Consider the following 23,331-nt stretch of genomic DNA (forward strand, 5'->3'; position numbering starts at 1 on the left):
TCTCCAAAGATGTTTCCACAGTGGAAAGGATGGCTCTCCCATAGAGAAGCACTTGGTTACATGATAATCTCTTACAATGCATAACTTTGTTTTGGGAAAAACTAGAAACATGGTTCAAGGCCGCAAATGAATAGGAATGAAAATCCAATCTGATGGTCAAGTCGGATTTTAAATTATTATTTTGAAAATACACTTTTGGAAAGTTGCCATTTTACTGCCTAGTGCTTTCAATAACCCTTCCAGAGATAACCCCCAGCTCTCACCTGGCAAGACTGCTGGGAGATATGACTCCCAGAAAAGGGAGGATGGCCTGGTGGGTGTGCCCACTAATTGAACAAGCTTCAAAGGGCATTCCTGTTCACAGACAGATGTAACTCACACCTAGGCCTGACCTCACCATTGTCCAAGTAGCTTGAATGGCACCATAGCCAGTGGGGGGAAAACCTGTTTCAGGAATTGTTTGGTGGGGGAGTTCCTCATTTCACTAGCCATGCCTCAGGGGTGTGCCCAGAGCTGTGACCAGCAGAAGAAAGATTCTGCAATGTTGGATTTTGGCAGAGTAGGGCGCTGGTGGATTGTTCAAGGACAAACCTCCAGGACGTGATATCAGTGGGTAGGGTTGCCCCAGGGATTTTTTTAAACTATTGGACAGGGAGACTCAACCAACCCACAAGCTAGTGCCAGGCATAAAAGTGGCGCCGGTGTTTACCTTATTGAGAACACTGCTTGCCCTGAGGAAGACAGAAGAAGGACTTCACCTGCTAACCCCTAAGAACTTCAGAAAAAAAGACTGCACCTACTCTAAACTGCGGAGAGTAACCCCAAGGCAGGACCTGCTTCCACTTGAGGCCAGGGGAGAAGAGTGTACACCAAGGGCTAGTTGGCTAACCTCCTGTTAAGCTACAGGGACGCGAAAAGCTGCAAGAAGCCCACCATCCTGAGGAACCAGATGACAAATTTCAACTGGATTTGCACTGGACCATGCAGGTGGGTTCCCCTGGAATGTGTGCTGACGCCCACATGGTGTCCCTAAGGTTCTAGGGTCCTTGGATAAGTGCCAGAGTGTACACCTCCAGCCTAACTCTAAAAGTAGGACTTGGATACCTTTTCAAGGATTTTTGCCAAAAGACCCAGAGGCTACCATTGTACTGATGCCCATACGCAGCCACCAACATCGCTCTGCTAGTCGGTCTAAACTTGCTGGCTTGCACCTCGGAAGAGACCCTGACTTATAAAAAAGATCACATGTACGGCCGACGGGTACCATATTTGGGGCCTGATCACAAGTGCAGCAGAGGGGCATGAGGTATCACTGGTAAATACCAACACTGGCGATTCAAGTGTTTATTGAGTTCCACAAACACCTTCTATTCCGCAAAATTACGAAGAGTTACCCCTCCCCTGTTAATTTCAGCAGCTTTGACCAACTGAAATGGACCTGTGGAAAACTGAGGCAACTACAGGGTTCATTACAGTCCACTAATGACCCGGTTTGGGACTGCACATGAGTGGAGGGGTCCGTAAAGAAAACAGGAAGAAAGCGGGGGCTGGCTGGGATTGTGGGAAATAGTGTTTCCGAGGTCAATACCACCTTTCTTACCCAACAGCAAAAGACTTTAGAAGACATTTAAGGAAATTACCAGATGAGCCACTAATCCCTTGTTTCTCTTTAGGCCACAGTCCACCTACTGTAGGAAGACCCGGTTTGGGACTGAACATGAGTGGAGGGGCCCATAAAGGAAAAAAGAAGAATGTCTTATGATGTCACCTTGATGAGGTCAAGCAGGAGGGAGGACTTGAACATCCAGTCCAGCTTCATGTCGTCGTTGCGGATGAGGTCCTCAAGGCTGCCGCGGGAGCAGTGTTCTGACACGATGGCAAAAATGCCGCAGTCATGGAAGAAGCCCAGGTACAGGTTGACGTTCTCGTGCCTCAGGTCCCGCAGCTGGGAAGCAAGTGTGGCAAAGAGGTTAGAAAGCAGAAAGCCAAGCTTAACTCTGGTGGCAGAGAGGATCATCAAAGGGTACTTTGGTCTGTGGAGGGAGTTCTTGAAATAAATAAGGAATCTCCCAGCCAGGAAGAGGTACCCAAGACCCTGTGGAAAACATTAAAGCAGCAGATTGAAGGCAAAGGACACATTAAGATTGAAAGATGGGTCAGTCATAGTTATGGCAGGTCTGAGGAGCGCAGAGTAAGGGTGATCTTTGGTGATACGTTTTGGGATTTTATGGGTATATGTTTCAATTAGATTTTTTTTCCTCTTTCTAACTGTAGGGCTCTGTTGAGAGGTATCATGTAGAGACAATGCACTGCTGGTGTGGAGATTTTACTAGGCCTATAGACTGGGGCCAAGAGGGGACTCACAGATCTATTTTATTAAAACTGGTTCCTGCAGCTGTTAGGTTAGACATACATCTTTTTTTTCAAAACATACTTTATTGATTTTCCACATATTTCTATTACAGTCCAACATGTTTAAGCCTTTGTTCATTTATATTATTCAAGTTGGCATTGCGTACATTATAATCATAACCTCATGCTTGGTCTATTGTGCAGCAATACCGCAGGTATCCATCTCCAATATAATTGAGTGCTGTGACACCAGTATGTATATACAATAATCACAAACTTAACTTGTAACACCCTCCCGCCCACTCCTCCCCCAACCCCACAGGCTCTGGCATTCTCTTTCACAACATAAATTCCCATTGCGTCCCAAAGTTTTGCTGTCATTCCTTTGCGCATGTTTGTGCACTGGCCCTCTCCCTATCCACTATGTGAGAGCCATATACATCACCTCTTCACCAGTGTCTACTGTGTGTTCGGAGTATCAGAAATGTCCTCAGTGTTAGTGCCTTTAAGGGCTTTTAGCATTGTGTCCCAATCCAGGAATATCAGATTTTTCCTTAGCCCACGGGCCTCCTCTCTGCACAGGGCAGCGCTTTCAGCTCCACCCGATCTCGTTAGTTTGCTGTGCCATGTGTATATTGAATGGGGTTTCGCTGATTTCCAGCGCATGGTAATAGATCTCTTGGCCACTATAAGGGCCAGATCAAGGAAGCGGAGCTGGACCTTCTGTGGAGTCCTACACTTACGGAAGCCCAACAAGCACTCCAGCACCGAGCCTTCTATGGTTAGTCTCCTCAAATATTCATTTAAACCCTCCTCAGAAGTCTCAGAGACACGGGCATGCCCACAGCATATGTATTAAGTCCGCCGCTGTCATTTTGCATCTGGGACATTGATGTGCCATGTTCGGGTACATCCTCTGTAATCGATGTGGCATAAGATAAGCTCTGTGTAGGACCATGTATTGTATGAACTTAAACTTGACATTACAGGACACCTTCCTTGGATGTTCCAAAATATCTGCCCATTCCCTATCAGAGAAGTCCCTTCCCACATCAGCCACCCATTGAGCCCAAAGGGCATCAAGGGGCAGCTTAACGTAAGCCCGAATGCTCAAATATAGCCATTTGATAAGGTGGCTTCCCTGCCCCATATAGTATGGTGATTTAACTAATTCATGCATCTTGGGTTCTTCCCAGTGAGGAGGCCCGTGTTTCTTAACATATTGTATTAGTGCAACGTGTACCATATATAGAGTGCTTGGTGCCCTGCTTTTCGTACAAAATTGTCGTGGTCAATTACAATCTCCCCATTAAAGAGTACTCCTACCGTACACACCACTACATCTAGCCATGGTCTGAGTTTATATTTTGTGAGCCTATCATTCAATAGTGGGATCCTCACTATAAGGGATGTTACCTGCACAGGGGTTGCAGCTAAATGTGTATTTCAGAGCTTTCTTCCAGTATGTCAGTGCGGTTTGTAGTAAAGGTGGTAATACCAAGGAGATTTTGCTTTGCAGCAATAACAGTGTGTGTAGCAGGGGAAACATCCTTTACAACGTAACTTTTACCACGCAGTGCCTTTACATCGCAACCTTTACAACGCAAACCATTACAAAGCATTGCGCTGGGGGACGCTCTAGGATAGGGAATAGATTTAATTTACTATCTAACACCTTCCCTACTATCCACGGGGACTGGAGTTGGAATAGTAAATTAAACTATTCACTATCCAGCACCCCTTAACACTCTGCGTTGTAAAGGCATGCGTTGTACAACTTGCGATGTAAAAGCATGCGATGTAAAAGCATGCATTGTGATGTCATACATCCGTGTAGCAGTACCTGTTCAATATTTTTTATAGTGAAACCAATCTTTTGTAAGTAACGTCCCGCCATCCAGTAGGACAGCCACTGTAGTTTGCTCGCATAATAGTAGGCTCGGAAATCCGGTGCGCCCAGGCCCCCTCCCTTTGTGTCTATTTGTAATTTCTTGAGGCTTACTCTACGACGACTCATTCCCCAGATAAGATCTGATAGCATAGTGTCTAGTGTGTTAAAAATAATTGGAGGTAGTACTATAATCAGTAAATTAGTAAAATAATAAATGAGCCGTGGAAGTATCACCATCTTAGACACTGCCACACGGCCCATTGCTGAGAGAGGCAACGTGGTCCAAAGAGCTACTTGTGAGTGTATTCCCCTAATAGCCTTAATGAGGTTACCCTCCAACACGTCTGTATGGGAGCGATGTATATATTGATACCCAAATATTTAACCGTGCGTCGTGCTACAGGAAGGGAGAGCATCCAAGATTGATTCTGTCAGGGCGTGGTTGTTCTTGGAAGAAGAAGGCGTTCAATTTTGATTAAATTTTGATTCATTTATGGCTAAGCCAGAAATCCATTCGAAACTGGCGAAAATTCCCTGTATCAGGTCTAGCCATCCCAGAATATCCGTCGCAGAAATAATTATGTTATCCGCATACACATAGATCAAATGCGTGGATGTGAGGTTAGACACACATCTCAGCATAAACATTCATTCACCCATTTAGATTAATCAATTTCTTCTGAGACTAGATATGTCTCTCTCACACACATGCAGATACAGACATGTGAACACACATACAGACACAAAATCTGCTGTAGTTCTATTTAGCCAATGATTTTTCAGATTAGGATTAGGAACTGTGGCTTCACATTACTCACAAATGCCTGTTGAACTTGCCCACATATTTACGCCTATCACTAAGATGGGTACCATTGACTTACAAGTTACACACAAAGCTTGTGGAAGGTACATTAACATAGGGAGGCACCTCACTCATTTTAAACTGCAATGCAAAAGGCCAGTTGATGTTGCTGCTGTTTCTTCTTCTTTCCCTTCTTTTTAACTGTATTTCTTTATCCCCTCTTTTCTATTGAACTACTGAATATTAACCCCCAGAATATTGTGGTACAAAAATATCGAGGACAAAATATCAAGGGACGAAATATCGAAAGGTAAGTGCAAATAGAGAAGCATAAATTAACTACTCTGAACTCCACACCTACGTACCTTGAAGATATATGTATCGTGTAGGTACATATATATGGAATTAGGTAAAGAAAATCTATACATACTTACCTGCCGATTTTGTTTTGCGATATTTTGTCCTCAGTATTGTCCTATCAATATTCTTGGATCGATATTCAAGTGCACACCCTTCTTTCAGGTTTTGGAATCATTTTTACATGCAGTCTCTCTTTTTCCATCTTTCCCCTAAATGGACCTTTTCTGCTGATTCTGTGTCTTCAATTTCACCCTTTTTAGTTTTCTTGTGTGCTGCCCTATCCATTTTAATCCTAATTTTCATTTTTTTGTTTATACAACATTTTGTTTACTGCATTTTCCCATTTTCCCTCTTGAATCCACTCGTTTATAGCTTGTCTTTGCCTATTACGCCTATTCATCTCTTTGTCTCCTTTTATTTTTAGTTCTAACTATAGTCAACTTTAGTTGTCTGCAACACTTCATGTTACCAAATCTTGAAAAGAGTACATAAGAAGTACAACGAGAGAGGACTTTGAATCAGCATCCTTCAGTCACGCGTTTTCTATGGTCTACCATTAGCAGATCGGTTTATGCATCAAGGTCATGGTATTAAATGAATGGTACATTGTCCCATATGTGCTTCCATTAGATTTTGGTGGTGGGGCATCAAGTGGTCCTTTTGTAAGACTGCAGATGCAACATGACGCACAGCTTCTAATTCTAATCTCTGCTTACATGACAATATTGTAATTGCTGATTTTAGGCTTTTTTTGTTTAAGGAGTATGTGTTATTGAGTTGCTCTAGCCTTCCACAGAGGCACAGTGCTAATCTCTAATTGCAATTGCCTTCTCATTTGTTTTACTTTCCAGGATGGATATGATATTTTGGGATTTATTGCTATTTTTGCCACAAAGTAAAAATATATGCTTTCTACAGATGTAATAAAAATACTTGTCCCTGTTAGAAGTATCTACAATTAAATGTTTTGCTGTGTATGCCATTCAAGTTCACCTCTTATAACGTAAATTTATCTTCGGGCACCTGTGTATGACATTCTTTCTTGAAGATATAATTTTGGCTACAGACAGCTTTGGCTGTAGAGTATGTCCTCATTTCACAATTGCACACTATACACAGCAACACACAATGTAGACCAAACAACATACAATCTCTCATAAATGGGGCTTTTGGAGATTCCTCTTTAACTACTGGCGTGCTTGCCATATCATACCTAACCAACGGATGTATGACGGTACAACGCGTACCGTTACAAAGCGTACCTTTACGATGCAGGTTTAACAACGCAAGTCGTTACAACGACTTGCGTTGGGGGGTGCTGGATAGTGAATAGTTTAATTTACTATTCCAACTCCAGTCCCCGTGGATAGTAGGGAAGGTGTTGGATAGTAAATTAAACTATCCCCTATCCTAGAGCCCCCTCCAGCGAAAGTCGTTGTAAAGACTTTCGTTGTGAATTCTGCATTGTAACGGTACCGCGTTGTAACGGTTCCGTTGTAAAGGATGTTTCCCCTAACCAACCATACCTATCTAACATTCCTACATATCACACCTAACTTACCATACCTTACCTGTATCTAACCTACTGTATCTACCCTACTATACTTACTAACTAAACCCACCATATTTACCTACCACACCTTTCTAATCTAACATGCCTACCCATGCTAACTCGCCTGCCATACCTACAAGGCTAACAGCACGTTTGATGGGGACCTTACTAAAAAGGAAATGGGGGTGCCCGCTTCATAAAATCCAGGATGAAGCATTGCCCCCCTCATGTGCTTCAACTAAAATCAAACTGTAGTCTTTTTCATGAGGTTTACATTGAATTAATCTGATCCAATGATATCCGAAAGACCAAGGGTAAAATTTACAGATCAAGCTTCGCGTCCTATCTCTTCCACATTTACGAGAACTATTTTGCTATGTCTACTTAAACTATTTAGCAATCCGCTCCTATGGGAAAGGTTCTGGCCAATCACTGCCCATGTAAAACAGTGAACTCAGATAATGTGAACATCCTGAAAAACCTGGCATGGATCTGGCTCTCCTTGACCCTACATTGCCCACCCCCATGCTATAGGAGTCCTTATCTACACACAAAGTTCTAAAGACAGTTTCCCCAATTGTTTTAAATATTGCCTCCTTCTAGGTTTTTCTGTCTTCCTACACGTTGCATTACCTAATATCCCTGTGGCACCAGCTGCCATCCTCATGCAGTTTTATTTCAGGGGTGTTCAACATTTTTCCAGGAGAGGTAGATTCTTGCTCATTTTCAGGATAAGCACATTTATATTAAGTGCAAGTAAATCCATCTCATTTACATAATTATTGTTTCCCTGTACAGATTTATTCCAGTGAAAGTAATATATTGCTTGCTTAATAAAGACACACACAGTGTACTATGTGGTATGCCGAAAGTAGGGGTCGAAGATGTTATAAGCTTCTGCTATAGAGGTATGTGGCTGTGCAGCACCATAAGGTCTCTGCAAAATGGCAGACTTGGGTTCCATTTTGAATGGGTGAATCATTCTGATTATAATACTAATAGCAGCTGCAATATACAACTGAACTAAAATGGGGTTTTATTTGTTACATTATTTGCGCATGCGCAATTGGAAGCACCTCGTGAGTGGTTGGTGATTTATGCTTGCAGTATGTCAGAGCAAGTTTGAAAGAAGGTGTGAATCTTTCCATACGGTGCCAAGCCAGGTAAAATAGGTCAGCTAGTAGGCTGTTCCAAGCTCGGAGGCCAGTGAGCATATTTTAATTGCAGCTTTGTGAGCACTATTTTTTTTGCAGCTGTATATACCTATGCAGCAATTTTTTTCCAATTCCATTTAAAAGTCTTACAATTTCAACGTCATACGTGTGCATGCATATAACAAACAACTCTAACATATTGTGTACAACTAAATAAAATACAACCCAGCAGTAGGGTTCTCTTTCAAGACAGTTTTTTAACAAAACGAAGAATTAGTATGTACATTCTAAATAACAAATCTTACCTATTGGCTTTGCCAATACTTATTTGTGTTTCTCCCTTTTTCACTTCTTTTTCAGCCCCTTTCTTTCTTTCTCTCTTCTCGAGTTATCATCTTTTCTCTCTTTTCAACCCTTGTCTTGGTACATACTCATGTGCACTAGTGCCTGGAGAAATGGCACTGAAATAAGCCACCCCTGCGCGTGAACTACAAGTAGTATTGTGGGACTGGCATATGTTGCTCTTGTAAAGATCGCTGTACTGTATGTGCACCTACCTCAATGCCTGAAATCCTCTCACATACAGGGCTTGTGTTATACCTGAAGAGTAGTGCAGACATCTGTGTCATAACACAATAACAATTTGTCCCCGTAGGAATTATTTTCACAATATTCTTCAATAAATATCAGTCACCATAGTGATCATATACTCATAAAGCAGCAAGGAAGATTACAGTATGGAACTGTTATTTTATTTTGTCTTTATCACAAGTTTTTTATGGCAACAAAAAATACTACACAATATAGGCAACGTTGCCGTTCTGCTAGGGAAATGCAGAAGTAGCCGGGATCGGCACTCGCATTACGAGAGACTGAGAGAAAGACACGGATGTTTCTTTTCCATTGCTAGTGATTAAGTCGCTGCTTCTGGATCAATGATTACATCTAAGACGCCAACCTGAAATTTATTTGGAAGTTGTTTGGAATTCGTATCATAACTGACTGGAATAAGGACTGTTATGCCTATTTCCGTTGCTAGTGATCTAGTCGCTGTTGGATTGATTATCTCACTTGAAACGCCGATTGGAGACATATTTGAAAGTCGTTTGTATTGTTTGAACAACTTTATCCATCATAGACTTCTTCACCTCCGGCTGGAGGTTGTTGATATATATGTGCAACTAGTCCTGATGATGGTCCTATGGATTTGTCTTAACCAACGAGGGACCGAAACGTCGACGCACGACAACACTTTATTTGTATCATTGTTTGAATATTTGTCACAATGAATGAATTATGTTACAATTGCATTCTTTTCACATGGTAGTGTGTTTCCCCATGTAAAAAAACATAAGGTGTCCAATACTACAAGAAAAAGTGTATATGTTGTGTAGTATTTTTTGTTGCCATAAAAAACTTGTGATAAAGACAAAATAAAATAACAGTTCCATACTGTAATCTTCCTTGCTGCTTTATGAGTATATGATCACTATGGTGACTGCTATTTATTGAAGAATATTGTGAAAATAATTCCTATGGGGACAAATTGTTATTGTGTTATTGATCATACCCAGCCCTTGTGGAATTATTGGGTGGCTCTGTCCTATTAGATATGGCATCTGTGTCATGGCACTACCACAAATGGCCTCCATATGATGCCATATCCTAATAAACAGCTTCAAAAAGCTTTGTTGCAGCAGGAAAGGAAGTGCTTCTCATCAAAATGTTAACTTTGTCTGTGGCTCAGGAATACCTACATCTGAGCTGCTCAAAGGAAGAAGCCCAGGGAACACGTGAGGAGAGGTGGAACATGGCTCTAGTAGCAAGGACGGGTCATCTGGCCGAGCAAGATTTTTACTAGGGGTGGGCGGACCTTGCAGAGTTTCACACTGCGGAATTCCGAGGAGTTACATAAAAACTCTGTGAGATTCCGTGGAGTTCCACGAGCAGGCGGAATTTGGAACGCCATGATGCTGGTGCGGATTTTTGCACCGGGAGCTTGTTCCGCAATGTGAAAGCACACCGCAGCGCACCAGAGGGTGCTGCTTCTTGCTGATGCTTGAGTAGATTTTCTACACAAACGGCAGCTTTCACAATTTGAATGATTGTGACCTGCCGGGACCACCCACACTGAGAAATCTTGCCGGGAGGCGTTCTATCACCCGAAAATCTTTCAATGGACCAACATATATTTACTATAACAACCGATATTGCCGAATGTATGCTGTTGCGCATTTAATGGTGATTGTGAGAAGTTAGTGACCATGAACAGTACAGCAGGGAGAACTTTGGAGGTCACATTATCATTCAGATCCTCCCCTTTATATACCACGAGTCCTTTTCTTCCTATAAGAGTTCCAATCACTACTGTTCTGAACAATGTTTTCTGAGGATTGTAGTATTTGAGAGTGGCAAAGTAGCATCACTGTTGCATGCAGGAGGAATGGCAGTCAGATCACTTCCTAACTTAACAGTAATATATTGTTTCCTAGGAAAGAGGACCTTGGCCCTAAAATTCTGTCAACATCTCATTATAAAGACCTCATTGATTTTTAACAGTAATCTTAGATGATAAAGTGAGTGTTCAGTGGTAATATTTTGTGTTTATTGTAATTTGGGATTTTTATTTGTTTTACTTTTTACTTTACATGTAACTTTAAGGTGTTATTGAAGTGTTTTTTTTATGAAGGAACAGTTTTGGTTGAACATTAAGGGCCTCATTAGGATGACGGGCGGATTGCCCCCGCCAGGCTGGCGGTAACCACTGCCAGCCTGGCAGGGGCAATCCGCCCGCCATCCATCCCTGTATTCCCCCCCGCCATATTAGTATGGCAGGGGGGACCACGGCGTAAGAAAACACCGCCCGCCACTTGCGGCCGGGGCGAAAAATGTTTAATATGATGGTGGTGTCTATTAGACACCTCCAGACTATTACGATTTCAAAAGTGCAATGCCTTTCCGTGGCGCTAATGCCGCCACGGAAAGGCAGGCTGTCTTCACTCTGGGGGCCCCCTGCGGGCCCCCAGAGTGAAGGTCAGTGGGGGGGGTGCACACGGGGGGTACCTGTGGTACCCCCCTTCATTGTCATTTACAAAGCGGCAGGCACCACGTGGTGCCTGCCGCTTTATAAATGACAATGTGAAAGTGCATTTTCAGCATTGTGGCGGGCGGTGCAGAGAGCACCGCCCACCACAATGCTGAAAATACAGGATGTGCCCACCACTGTGGCGGGCACATCCTAATAGCACCCAGGACCCCCGCCCTTATGGCGGGCGGTCCCGATATACGATGGGACGACGGGCGGGCAAAGTCCGCCCGTCATCCTAATGAGGCCCTTAGTCTTTATGGAGATTGCGATGACTATGATATACAGGATGTAGTCTTAACACTGACAACCGCCTCTCAGGAGCTAGTTCTTAACTAGTTGGCCAAGTTACTACATAGATTCGAGGAGGATGGGGCGGCTGAGTATCAGTGATCTGTCTCACACCAAGGGGCATATTATCAAGACAGGAGATACAATTATCGCCGCTTTATCGGCAGAAAAATGCCGATAAAGCGGCAATAATGGGCTTGATAATATGCTCGATGGAATTCCAATCGAAGCCCATGTTAGATGTGAAGACATCTAACATGTGCCCCCAAGTACCCACAGAACTCTGCTCAGCATGGAACTCACAAAGTCTCACCTTAGGTTCTGCAGGGTGGTCCCTATACCATTAATGATCAGGCAAAAGCCTGACAGCCATACTGTTGGTAGTGAACATTGATCACTCTGATCTGTAGCTGTAGGTAGCAATAATAGTAGGATAAGCCTGTAGAGAACTTTTGTCACACATCACTATGCAGACCCAGGCAACGCTGGGAATTTCAGTAAACTGGTGGTAGTTGAAGGAAAACCTTCACAGTCCAAGATTAGAGTGAAGCTCTAATCTTGATGCATTTGAGGTGGACAATGGAGATACAAGATGTACATTTAGATGTTTTGGCCTCATTTGGAGACATTGGGATGAGGCTGTTCATGAGGAGGAAGATACTGGAGAGATGAGGACAGGTTAAAAAAAACAGTTTTTTACAGGTGGAGGACCCTGTGAGTGGATGGACAGAAAATGCCACTGAATGGGAGATCTGTGACTTTTCCTGATTCTCTGGCTTCAGACCCAACTACTCTAGCCAAGCTTACTGGTAAATGGAAATATCAACCTTGCATTGCCCTGCAAAGATTTGCACATGTCCTTATTATTAGCCATTTATTTGTTCAAGCTGAAGATAAACCTAATACTGCTGCTGGGTGGACCGTAGTCTGGCGATGGTGGAGACTACACCGCCTCCGCTGTGGTCGAACGTCTCTGATGACCCGATGAAGTAAGGACCATCAAAGGTTTGCTATATGTCTGCCCACTTAATTAGATGAGCAGCCATATAGCTGTTTTTAATGCCCATCACAGCAAGAAAATAGCTGGCAGTAAGGGGCTTTAAAAAGCGCTTAATGCCCACCTTGCCATAAGACATTCCCATGGCATCGGAGGAATTGGTATTTTTATTTTCAAAAATAAAATTCCGCTTTGGGATATTCTTTTTGAAAATTGTAAAAAATATATATATGTAACTTTGACGTTTGACTGTCATATTCAACTGAGCCATCCAGCACAATGCACTGGCAGGAACCGACTTGCGGTTCCTATCAATGCTTGAAATGTATTTCAGGCTGGCAAACATTTAAACATTTTACTCCGTCACCCTGGCCCCGCCAAAAACTAAATCAGGCCCAAGTCCTTTGTTGGTGTTTTGCTTGGAGATTGTTGATTTCTCCATCCCCAAAACCTCTAGAAGAGTTAAGCATGGGTTTGCTGGTACAAGCTGAAGGCGAAACATGGGTACTTGAAGTCAAGGCTTTTGACTTGCCTGTGTTAATGGATAGCTCTAATAAAGTGCTCTGGGGGTTACCTTTTGCATGTTAAAGCTCTTGACACTTGTCTACTCCTGTCCTGCTAGTCATTTCTTTAGAAGTACAACGATCTATGTTATAGAATTGTCAATGAAAATGTATAAAAAACAGATGTAGGAGATGGCCAAACAAAACATAATCTGCCCACCACATGTTTGAGTAGGCATGTGCCTACTCAAACAGGAGCCCAAAATCCTGTGTCCTGTAATGGGCTCCCAAATAAATGGCAAACATCTTGTAACAGCTATCTCTCCATTCCTATTTTATCAATCAACATTAAAAATCCACTCAAGCTGAATGACTATTTGACATCACCCACTAAGATATCGTTCAATTCGACAGGGCGTCCATCAATACAGAACTTGAAGCTGTCTTGTAACAGATACTACTCAGAAGGAAAAATACCACTCAGCAACAACCAACTGGGATTGAGCCCTCAACCTATTTGTTCTATGGTCGCTCCCACCCTATCCAGAGGAATTTTACAGCATGGCTGGACCAAACATGATACCGGAAGGAAACAGTGCGTACTCCATTCAATACCCCCACAATGTGTCGTAAAATGCCTCTAAAACCTTCAAACACCTTATTCCTAGACCCCTCCTTCAATGCCAAAAAAGGCATTATAATCGATAACCTCATATTTTTCACAAGAAAAATAGCCAAATAGCGATCAGCCTTCTCCAAGTTACTAAGCATCAAGGACCAGAAAAATATTCCCTACGGAACCAGGTTCACAACGAAACCCACACAAAACCTCAGAGCTACTTTGAATATAACATCCTGCAAAAATGGCACCATTCTCATTTAAGCAGCTAACAAAGACCTAGAACTATTCAACAAATTCTTCTTCACCCTAAAAACCCACACCATCACCTGGACTAACAACGCCCCAGGACCTAACTACTCCAACCACCCCTTCCTCTCATGAAGATCAATGACCCACTACATCACCCAGAACCGATGAAAGAAGCATCATCAACTCCCATCATCTCTGAGCACTAAAAAGCTACACCATCAACCTGCCCAGTGTACCTCAGGTCCTACCTATTCCCACCACCCCATCCTCATCATCTTTCCCTGTGGTTCAACGACCCCCGCCTCCACCTAGGACAGGGGAAAGAAGCGTCAACATCTCACTTCCTTCAACACGCACTGCATTGACAGCCTCATCAATATCTATCAGGAAAACAAAAATCAATGCCCCTCCCTCATCACCCAACATCCTATCTCTCCAGCCCCTTCAGCAGGCGCAACAAGAGTCACCAGAAACCCAGTCGTACATCACCTCCCAGAATTTACAAAACGTTAACGTAGAAATCAGAAACATTCTACAACTCGCTGAAAAATCTCTTTCTTCACTTATACATCTCCAAAATTCTCTAGCTACAGTCGACAAGGTGATGGAAACTATCCCCCTGCCTCTAACCAACCGACTCCTGCACACTTGCAAACTCCCGAACAACATAACGGACCCTTAAATTCAAACACAACTACTGCTATATGAAACTCCTTCCTGTCCCACCACAAATAAAGAAGAATACGCTATTCTCCCAACCCAAACAGAACATCCCACCCAACACACAGAGGAATAAACCTGCATAACCTTCAATCCTTAACCTCTAACACCGAGATTCGTGAGCCTATGTTAAAAAATTCCTCTAACTCAATCTACTGTCTACTACTGAGCTGCTGGTCAGCACTAAAACACTCCTCTGATATCGCCGACCTCATCCTTAACACGAAAACATTTGGAATCATCCTCACAGAAACTTGGCTCAATGACTCCTCCTCTCCATGCCTAGACCTTCTAGTCCCCCCAGACTACAACATCATTAGACTAGACAGAACTCACAAAATAGGCGGAGGCGTAGCCTGCATACAACGCTCCGACATCACCAACACAAAGTTTCACGAGGAACCCCTGGACTCTCGTGAATACCTTGGGATTTCTGTTAAATCATCCTGCATCCACTCCCACAAACTATATATACTCTACCATCCTCCAGGTTTGAACGCTGAGTTCACAGAACATCTTATGGAAATCATTACTTCTAACTCTTCCCCTCACTCCAATGACATATTCCTTGGCGATTTCAATCTCCATTGGGAAAACCCTTTGGACAAGCAGGTTAACCCCCTCAAAACCTTCCTAGCTGACCACTCCCTGACCCAAGCCATCTCGAAGCCGACCCACACAAAGGGTGCTACTCTGGATTGGATCATTTCTAAACAAAACACGATTGATTCGCTCTCGGTAACCCAATGTGACTGGTCAGAGCATCACATTATCACCTTCTAAATTCCCTCAGCTAACAAGAAGCCTTTACGAAACAAGTCAAGCCAAAACAATGGATAAGAGACACAAAAAACATCGATTGAAATGACCTACCTACCACTGTGAGAAGGTTCTCACTCCCCCAACAACATGTCAGACGTCAATGACCTCACCGCTCACCATAACTCCTCGATGACCAAAATCTTTGACCAAGCCGCGCCACCAAAACTAAAAAGAATTCCGGACAAAGACAAAAACCCATGGTTCAGCGAAGCGTTGAACGAAGAGAGACTCAAACTTAGATCAAAGGAACAAAAATGGAGGTAACATCCTTCCCCCCACCATCTTAAACTTCTCCGGGAATCTAGAAACTCCTCCAATAAAAACATTCTACAATAAAAAAATACTTTTTCAGATCCGAACTAGACAAGGATAAAAATAGACCAAAGAGACTCTTTGCAATTCTGAAACAACAATCCAACAATGTAGCCAAATCTTCACTCCTAACATCGAAATCACAGCTGAGTAGTGAAGAATTTTCGTCATTTTTCACAACTAAAACAAACTCCCAGCAACTCGAGCTTAGTGCGGCGGCAAGTAACTCAGTCACCCTAAATAGCATACAAGATGATAACTCTGCACTACATGAGATACCACTGCCCAAGAATAACTCGCACTGGTCTACTTTCAAACTATATGATCTTAATGACATCACCAATATTCTAGCAAGTACCAAGCTCAACAACCACTTCAATAACCCTGTCCCCTCAAATTGCCTACCCCACCTCTACCAAACCATCGCACCTCTCTGGACCAAAATCATCAATGCCTCGCTAGCACAAGGTCACATACCGGATTGCTTGAAGACGGGACAAGTCACCCTTATCCTACAAAAATGCACAGCTAACACCTCCAACCCCAACAACTTCTGACCAATAACCAACATTCCCATGCTTGCTAAAGTCTTAGAAAAATGTGTTCAACAACAATTTAACCAACACATCTTGAACTTCAATCTACTGAACATCCACCAATTGGGTTTCAGACCTGGTCATAGCACAGAAACAGCCATCCTGCACATAGTTGACGATGCCCTTCAAGCTTCTGACCGCAAGGAAACCTGCCTGCTAGTCCTACTCGACCTCTCAGTAGCCTTTGATAAGGTCAATCACGACAAACTTCTAAGAAGACTAGAATACAGGATGGGTTTATCTGGGAAAGTCCTGTAATGGTTCACGTCCTTCCTGGAAAACAGAACACAATCGTACATGGTCAACAAAAATCTCTCCGCTGCCTCACCTGACCTACTAGAAGTTCCACAAGGCTCTAGCCTATCCCCCACGCTATTCAACCTTTATGTAGAACCACTTACCGATCTACTACAGCAGGCGAACATTTCCTTACACATGTACACGGACGACACCCAACTGTACATCAAGATCTCCTCTATCGATGAGCTAAAGACAATGAATCTAGCTCTCGAAAAGACTGCCCAATGGCTAACAAACCACTTCCTAAAGCTAAACTCACAAAAAACAGAATTTCTTCTGATCTCCCCAGGAAATAACTCCACGGTGGATCAAAATGATCACTGTTCTGAACTGCACGCCGACTCTGGTGGACTACACCATATCACTTGGAATCACACTGGATAAGAACCTTAACATGCAAAGTCATATCACCTTGTTGGATAAAAACGCCCGCTTCCAACTCAGCTACCTCAGAAAAATGAAGCCATTCATCGAGAACCCGGACCTCAAAACTGCAGTTCAGTCCTGAGTTATCTCAAGGCTGGAATACGGATGTACCACCCTCACAGAACTTCCCAAAATATCAACCGCCCCTCTTAAAGTCTGTCTCCATGCTGCAGCAAGACTCTTAACAGGATCCAGGAAATACGACCACATATCACCACACCTGCAAGCACTCAAGAGGCTATCCTATGAATCGCGAATACACCCAAAGATGGCATGTATCACTCACAAGGCGCTACACCACAACACCCCCCTGTACCTAGCCCAAAAACTTACCTTATCGGGAGGAAACAGACACTCTAGGAGTGCAGACAATCAACTTCTGAGACCCTCATGTTTCAACAAGACCAAAACCTCCAACAGAGCTTTCTCTGGAGCAGCGCCAAGAATATGGAACTCGCTTCTGTAATACATCAGAAAAATCTCCTCTACGCCTCTACAAAAAAGAGGCAAAATCCTTCTTGATGAGCAAATTCCTACCTTAAATCTGCACAATCACAACCCCAGCTATACAACCTCCTAATTACCTCTACTTTCGAGTGTAAGATAAGATCTATTAGAACTCATACTTGTATTTTATTGCTCAGAACAATGCTCAATGATGCGATCCACCCAAACCCTTTTACTATATGCTGTTACTTTTATGCTTTTCTTTGTTATATAATGTATTTTCACTAATTGTTTGTCACATTGTTTGATATGTAAAGCGCTCTGCTACCCTACCCTGGGACTGGTTCGCGCTACAGAAAACTCCAAAAATAAATAAATAAAACTAAAATGTGTGCATTTATAGATTGTGCTCTGGATAAAACTCACCTTGCAGAATGTTAATTTGGTGGCCTGTTTGATTTCAGTGTGTTTCTCTCCTGGGAACTTCTTCAGCCAGACCCAGTCTCCCTGAAGGAAGGGATGAGGAACAGAAAAGAGCTTGTTACACAAAGAGAGAACGGTTGTTGAAGAGATCAGATATACACCATTGTGTAAGTAGAAAGGAAGACATGTTACACTGAACAGAAACAGAGGTTTGGGTAAGTGAGTGCTTGACTGCTTTTTACAGGGCCTGGGCTTGTGAAAGTGAGCCGAGCCTGTCACGTAAGACTTTGCTTGACTGTGCTCTTTTAGTAATGTTTTACCTCCTTGTGCCTCTTGTCTCCTCCTACTCTGTGACCCTCTTTCCTTTCTACAGCCTGTCCCTTCCTTAACACTTCCCAGTGTTCTTCTCTTCCAGCTCCCATTTTTCCCTATCCCTCTCTTGACCCAGTAATCTGTATATATTTCCCTTCTTCCCTACGTGAACTCAATTCCACATTCCATGTATCCCTCTCGCCATTCCCTTGCTTTTCTTCCTTCTCTCTGTATGACACAATGATATTTGCTGATGTACTAGCGTTCCCCCTTTTGTGGTCTTGCACAGAGACCAATGTAGCCAATATACTTACAGTGGGTTTTGGGTCTGCCCATTGCTCATGATTGGATAGCTTTCTTGTCTAAATTAATTCCCTGTTCTTGATGTGATCTCTTTCTCCTTTTTCTTGCATTTTTTCCGCCTCCCCTACTCTGCTTCTTGATTAGTTGAGTGTATCCTTCCATTGCCACCATCATAGAACATTTCTGTTTTAACGGGTTACAGTGGCATTTGAGTTTCAACATGCCATGGGACTGCACCTCCTGCTCCTTCCCCGCTCTCTGTCTTTCTGCCTTGTCTCTCTCCCCACCCTGCCGACCTAATCATCTGGAGTCATGCATCTCCAGCCTTCTAACGTTTTCTGCTCTTAACACTGCCTACATTCCTTCTTTTTGAATACCAAGCAGTACCGGCATTCAGTTCCTCTCTCCTTCCTCCCTCACTTGTCTCTGCCTCTGTGGCCTCTAACACCCCGCCAACCCTCTGGCCAGTGACTTCTGATGCTACTCTTGCAAAGCTAACAGTGTCAGGTAGCCATCGTGGAATTTTTGTTCTATACTTCCAAGATGGCTGTCACATCGCATCAAATCTAGGAACGGAATAACATTATTTTGTACACATTCATTTTCTTATGCTTATCCAAGAAGGCCAACTTGTACAGCTTAGATGCAATGTTATGGCCTTCTTGGAAGTAAAACACACACAGGCCCTCGGGTCTAAAGGGTGAAGTTAGGCTGAAGGAATCAACACTAAATTCAAAAGGCGTCTCTTTAAAGGATGGTTTCCCTCACCCACCAAAAGTGGCATGCTTCATCATTGGGGAACCTCCTCTCACCTTGAGGCCTAGTCATGGTGCAGGCTGCAACATCCTCACTGAGAGAGAGGAGCTCAGGGATGTTTTGTATACTAGGAGGGTATTTACTAACTACCCAATGAGAGCCTGAGGACGTGGTGAGGAAAGCAGTACAAACAGTAAAGTGAGTTAAAACTAGCTACAGGGTTCGCCGAATGTCTTTAGTCAGGCAACCTTGTGCTAGGATTAAAAACATAAAAGCACAATGGGAAACATTAGACAGAATGCGGTCGGGTGAGGATCGAATAGGTAATACCGAGCGGGTTTACCAATAGGAACAATGTTTCCACGAGGTGATCCTGCCCTCACCTGAGACCATGAAGTGCAAATTAGCACCTATACATATGCACCAATAAGATACAAAATCGTATGTATGCAATACGCATGTTTATTAGTTAACAGCGTAAAGATATTGTATTGAGACAGATTTATTTATTTATTTAAATATAGGAGTGGAATATACAGGGCTGGACCCTGTATGGTCCTGATGAAAAGCTTGGGGGAGCTTGAAACATGTCGACCACTGAACACTGATCTAGCCCTAACTTAAGGCCAGATAACAGTGTCACCCCTTTTTAATATACCAAACTAGGAGCAGAATAAATTGTTGAGGCCCACTAGCACGGTATTTTTAATCACACACCCACTCCACCATCACCACATTTTGCACCACACATAGCCCGTCACAATAATAGTGCTCCTGCGTAGTCCGCTAGTCGCAGCACGCCCCTTTTCGTAGAGAACTGGGAAGCCCCAATGATGAAGCATGTCACCGTGGGGAAACCCCGGTGAGTGAGGGGACTCTAGAAAGAAATTTTTCTTTCTCATTTTGGCAAACACTGTTAAAATTTAGCAGTTACCATACACATAAACTAGGTCTCTGAACCCTTTACAGGGGGTTCCTTATTTTCTGATATAGACTGGAGGACGACCTAGTTTAGTTTATCCTCCCTCTCCCCCCTCCTTTCTAGTTTTTTAAACATTAGACATGCACATGTTGCTTAAAGATCAACATGTTTCGGCCAGTGACCTCGTCAGTGTTGTGGCCTTCTTTAGGATCTAATAGGTGCTACTGCTGTGAAGGTGGTGTGTGGATTTATTATTAATATGCAAAATCAGTGATCCATAGGTTTTTGGGGTGGTGGATTCACTGGTAGTACCCGCATAGGTCGGGTGTAATGCCTCAGCTGTTCTTGGCGTAGGCGCTCAAGGGGCAGTTAAGTCTCCGACTGCTGTGTGCAAATCGGGAATGCTGCTGGCTATGCCGAAGGACATGGGCAGTGGAAGCCAGCTGGTTTCCACTAGTGTTTTGAATTTGGTGTTGATTCCTTCAGCCTAACTCCACCCTTTAGATCTGAGGGCCCATGTGTGTTTGACTGTATGAATAAGGGGAGTATTCCCTTGTTGGTCTTTAAACCTCCTTTAGCTTTTTTTGTGCATCTCATCTTGGAACTATACAAAATAACATTCTGAGAGAACCACCAGCTTCTATTGACTCCACGAATACTTCTGCCACAATTCTAATAGCATTGGCAAAGCTAATATTGGCAGCCTACATGCATTAGCAAAGCAAGAATGATTGGCTTTGCTAAAGCTTGTATTGTATTGAGAAATAAGAAACAACCTTATTCGCTTGTCTTTGAACTAACCAACAATTGCAGCATGGAAAGTGACACTAACAGTACTGTAAGCCAACTAACCACTGCCATTCCTACACCAGGTTAACAAGCCCACCTGCATGCTGAATGACGGTCCTGAATGGAGCACCTCCCTGCATGCTCTTCACGTGACCGCATAAGAGGAAGCCTTAAAAGGCTAAAGGTGCAGAAGTCTCAGAACAGTAAGGTGAGTGTAAGGATGGTAACTCAACGCTGTGGCAGGAAACGGAGGCTCAGGTTCTAAAATACTGATGTCAGAAGGCAATCACCAGTCAATCAAGAATTCAGCCAAGAATCAAATATGGCAAAATTTTCAATCAGGTACAAACCGCATGGCCAAAGTAAAATGGTGATTTGCCACAGAAGATTAATCAAACCCTTGGAGGAGGGGCAGAGATCACTTGGGGAAGAAAGCAATGGTTTAATCCCTTCAGGCAAGTTGTATACCAAATGAGAGAGAGGAACCCGAGTGGTATGTAGAAGGAGCACTTGTGGCTGGGAGATTTCAAACTCAATCTAGACTTGGCTCTGTGTACCAGTCGAGTCAGGACTGCCCTGCTGTACTAGTTTTGAGATGTTGCGCAGCAGGACAATTTAGAGGTGCCCACCCACTGACTGCATTGTGACGGATTGGATAGTCATGAAGAGGTATCTCACTCTGGATCAAAGGAAGTGCATCTCTCTGGTGTCTAGAACCATCTTGCTACCAATATTGTCTGCTTGGTCAGATAACAGGAAAAAATGAAGCACTTCTGGGTTGCATGCCCTCTTGGTGCCTATCATCATTACCCCTTCTCAAGCCCCTCACTCCCCACCTCCCACAATGCTCAATAAAAGGAGGGCAGAATGAAGTGAGCTTACCTGCTTCGTAGAGAGTGGTAGGCTTCTCTTGTTAAACAAGAGGAGAAGCAAAGGCATATGGATACCCTTATTCGCTCCTCCCTCTCCCTAAAGGACAGCAGGAAGGTGCGGTCAGTCATGGATCGGGGACTGATGCCTACTCTACATTAGCAGAGCCGGAAGGGAGTCGGGAGAAAGCTCAGCGTCACTTACACAGTGGGGAAGTCACCAGCACTCACTAGCAGCGCAATCCATGTCTCAAAGCAGAGGAGGGAATACGTTTAGCAGTACCGCCAACTTCATAGTTTTCTGCCTACGACCCTGCAAGCCCCACTCCAAGTAAGGACTGTATTGACTCGCCAGGCTCAGTTTTGAAAGGCCCCACATAAACAAATGACTTGAGTGATGCAAGACTAGCCTATGCTCATAGAATATGGAAGATGGAACATTCCAGTCATTGGTACTCTGAGCATCTGAGAAGACCTCAGTATGATAGGGTTGTACAGTGGTGATGTGCTTTTAAGAAGCCATGCATGTGCAAGATTACCCCTGGGATTTGAAGAAAGGGCATAATGCTATTGCGCTAACTGAAGCATACGCACAACTGTGATCTCCTGGCTAGCCTCATCCTCACAGCTCCTGCCTCAAACACAGGAAGGAGACAGAGTAGGGGAGACATATAACAGGAGAAATCAGAATGTCAATTTGATGCAAATGTTGTAAGCAAACAGCGTAAGCACAGTGCATAACACTATACTCGCTTCTTTAAACAACTACTTCTGCAATTCAAGAGAATGAGTCTACATGTACATCATACATATAACAAATATACATGGTGGTCATCTTGGAATGGTAGTCTTGCTTTGCATAGAGATGCAATCCAGAAAGATAAAAACAGGCAGTAAATCTGAACGTATTCGATAAAGGTTCAAAACGTACTAGAACCCAAAACCTGACGTCCAATCAAACCACCTTTCATAGATGTTGCTGATTTATGTCTACATGTGGGTGTTTATAAAGTACAAGCATGTCCCATAACATTTATTTTAAGAGTGTCAACCCAGTACTGAAAACCTGGAAGCTGGAGCTGAAAATTGGAATGCCTTCTGATCAAGGGGCCCTGGCCACTCCATATAAAGGGGTTTGGTCCCAATATGGTAAGCTAATGAGACAACCATATTAGAACCCTCATTGATTAAAGTCGGGAATACATGAGCTCACTGTATTAACTTCTCCGAATAATAAGAACATATTCCTACTCTCAACAGCCGGACACAAGCAATGCCTCCTAACCAAATCCTACCAAATTACTACTGAGTATTAGACTGTCATCACAGCCCAGCTCCTGAAGCATATGTTTCCTCCTCTAGCCTTTATGAGATTCATGCCTGCTCTGATTGAAGAGAAGGCAGCTAGGCGTAGGAGTTTGACTCCATGTTTATGCCAGTCCATATGCTCCTGGCATGCTGGGCTGGTGGGACCAA

At 43.4% G+C, this 23,331-nt stretch overlaps 1 protein-coding gene across 1 annotated transcript in view; it reads right to left on the bottom strand.

Annotated features, from left to right (window-relative positions):
- LOC147678438 (retinal guanylyl cyclase 2-like) overlaps window positions 1–23,331 on the bottom strand; it is a 276,991-nt gene that overhangs the window by 65,993 nt on the left and 187,667 nt on the right. The window contains exons 8-9 of the mRNA XM_086946580.1: window positions 17,908–17,988; window positions 1,769–1,945 (exon numbers count right to left, since the gene is read on the bottom strand). Of these exons, the coding sequence (XP_086802706.1) occupies window positions 1,769–1,945; window positions 17,908–17,988 (258 nt within the window). The remainder of the gene's footprint in view (window positions 1–1,768; window positions 1,946–17,907; window positions 17,989–23,331) is intronic.

This window comes from Lissotriton vulgaris, chromosome 12 (assembly GCF_964263255.1).
Source record: "Lissotriton vulgaris chromosome 12, aLisVul1.2, whole genome shotgun sequence".
NCBI classification, from domain to species: Eukaryota; Metazoa; Chordata; class Amphibia; order Caudata; family Salamandridae; genus Lissotriton; species Lissotriton vulgaris.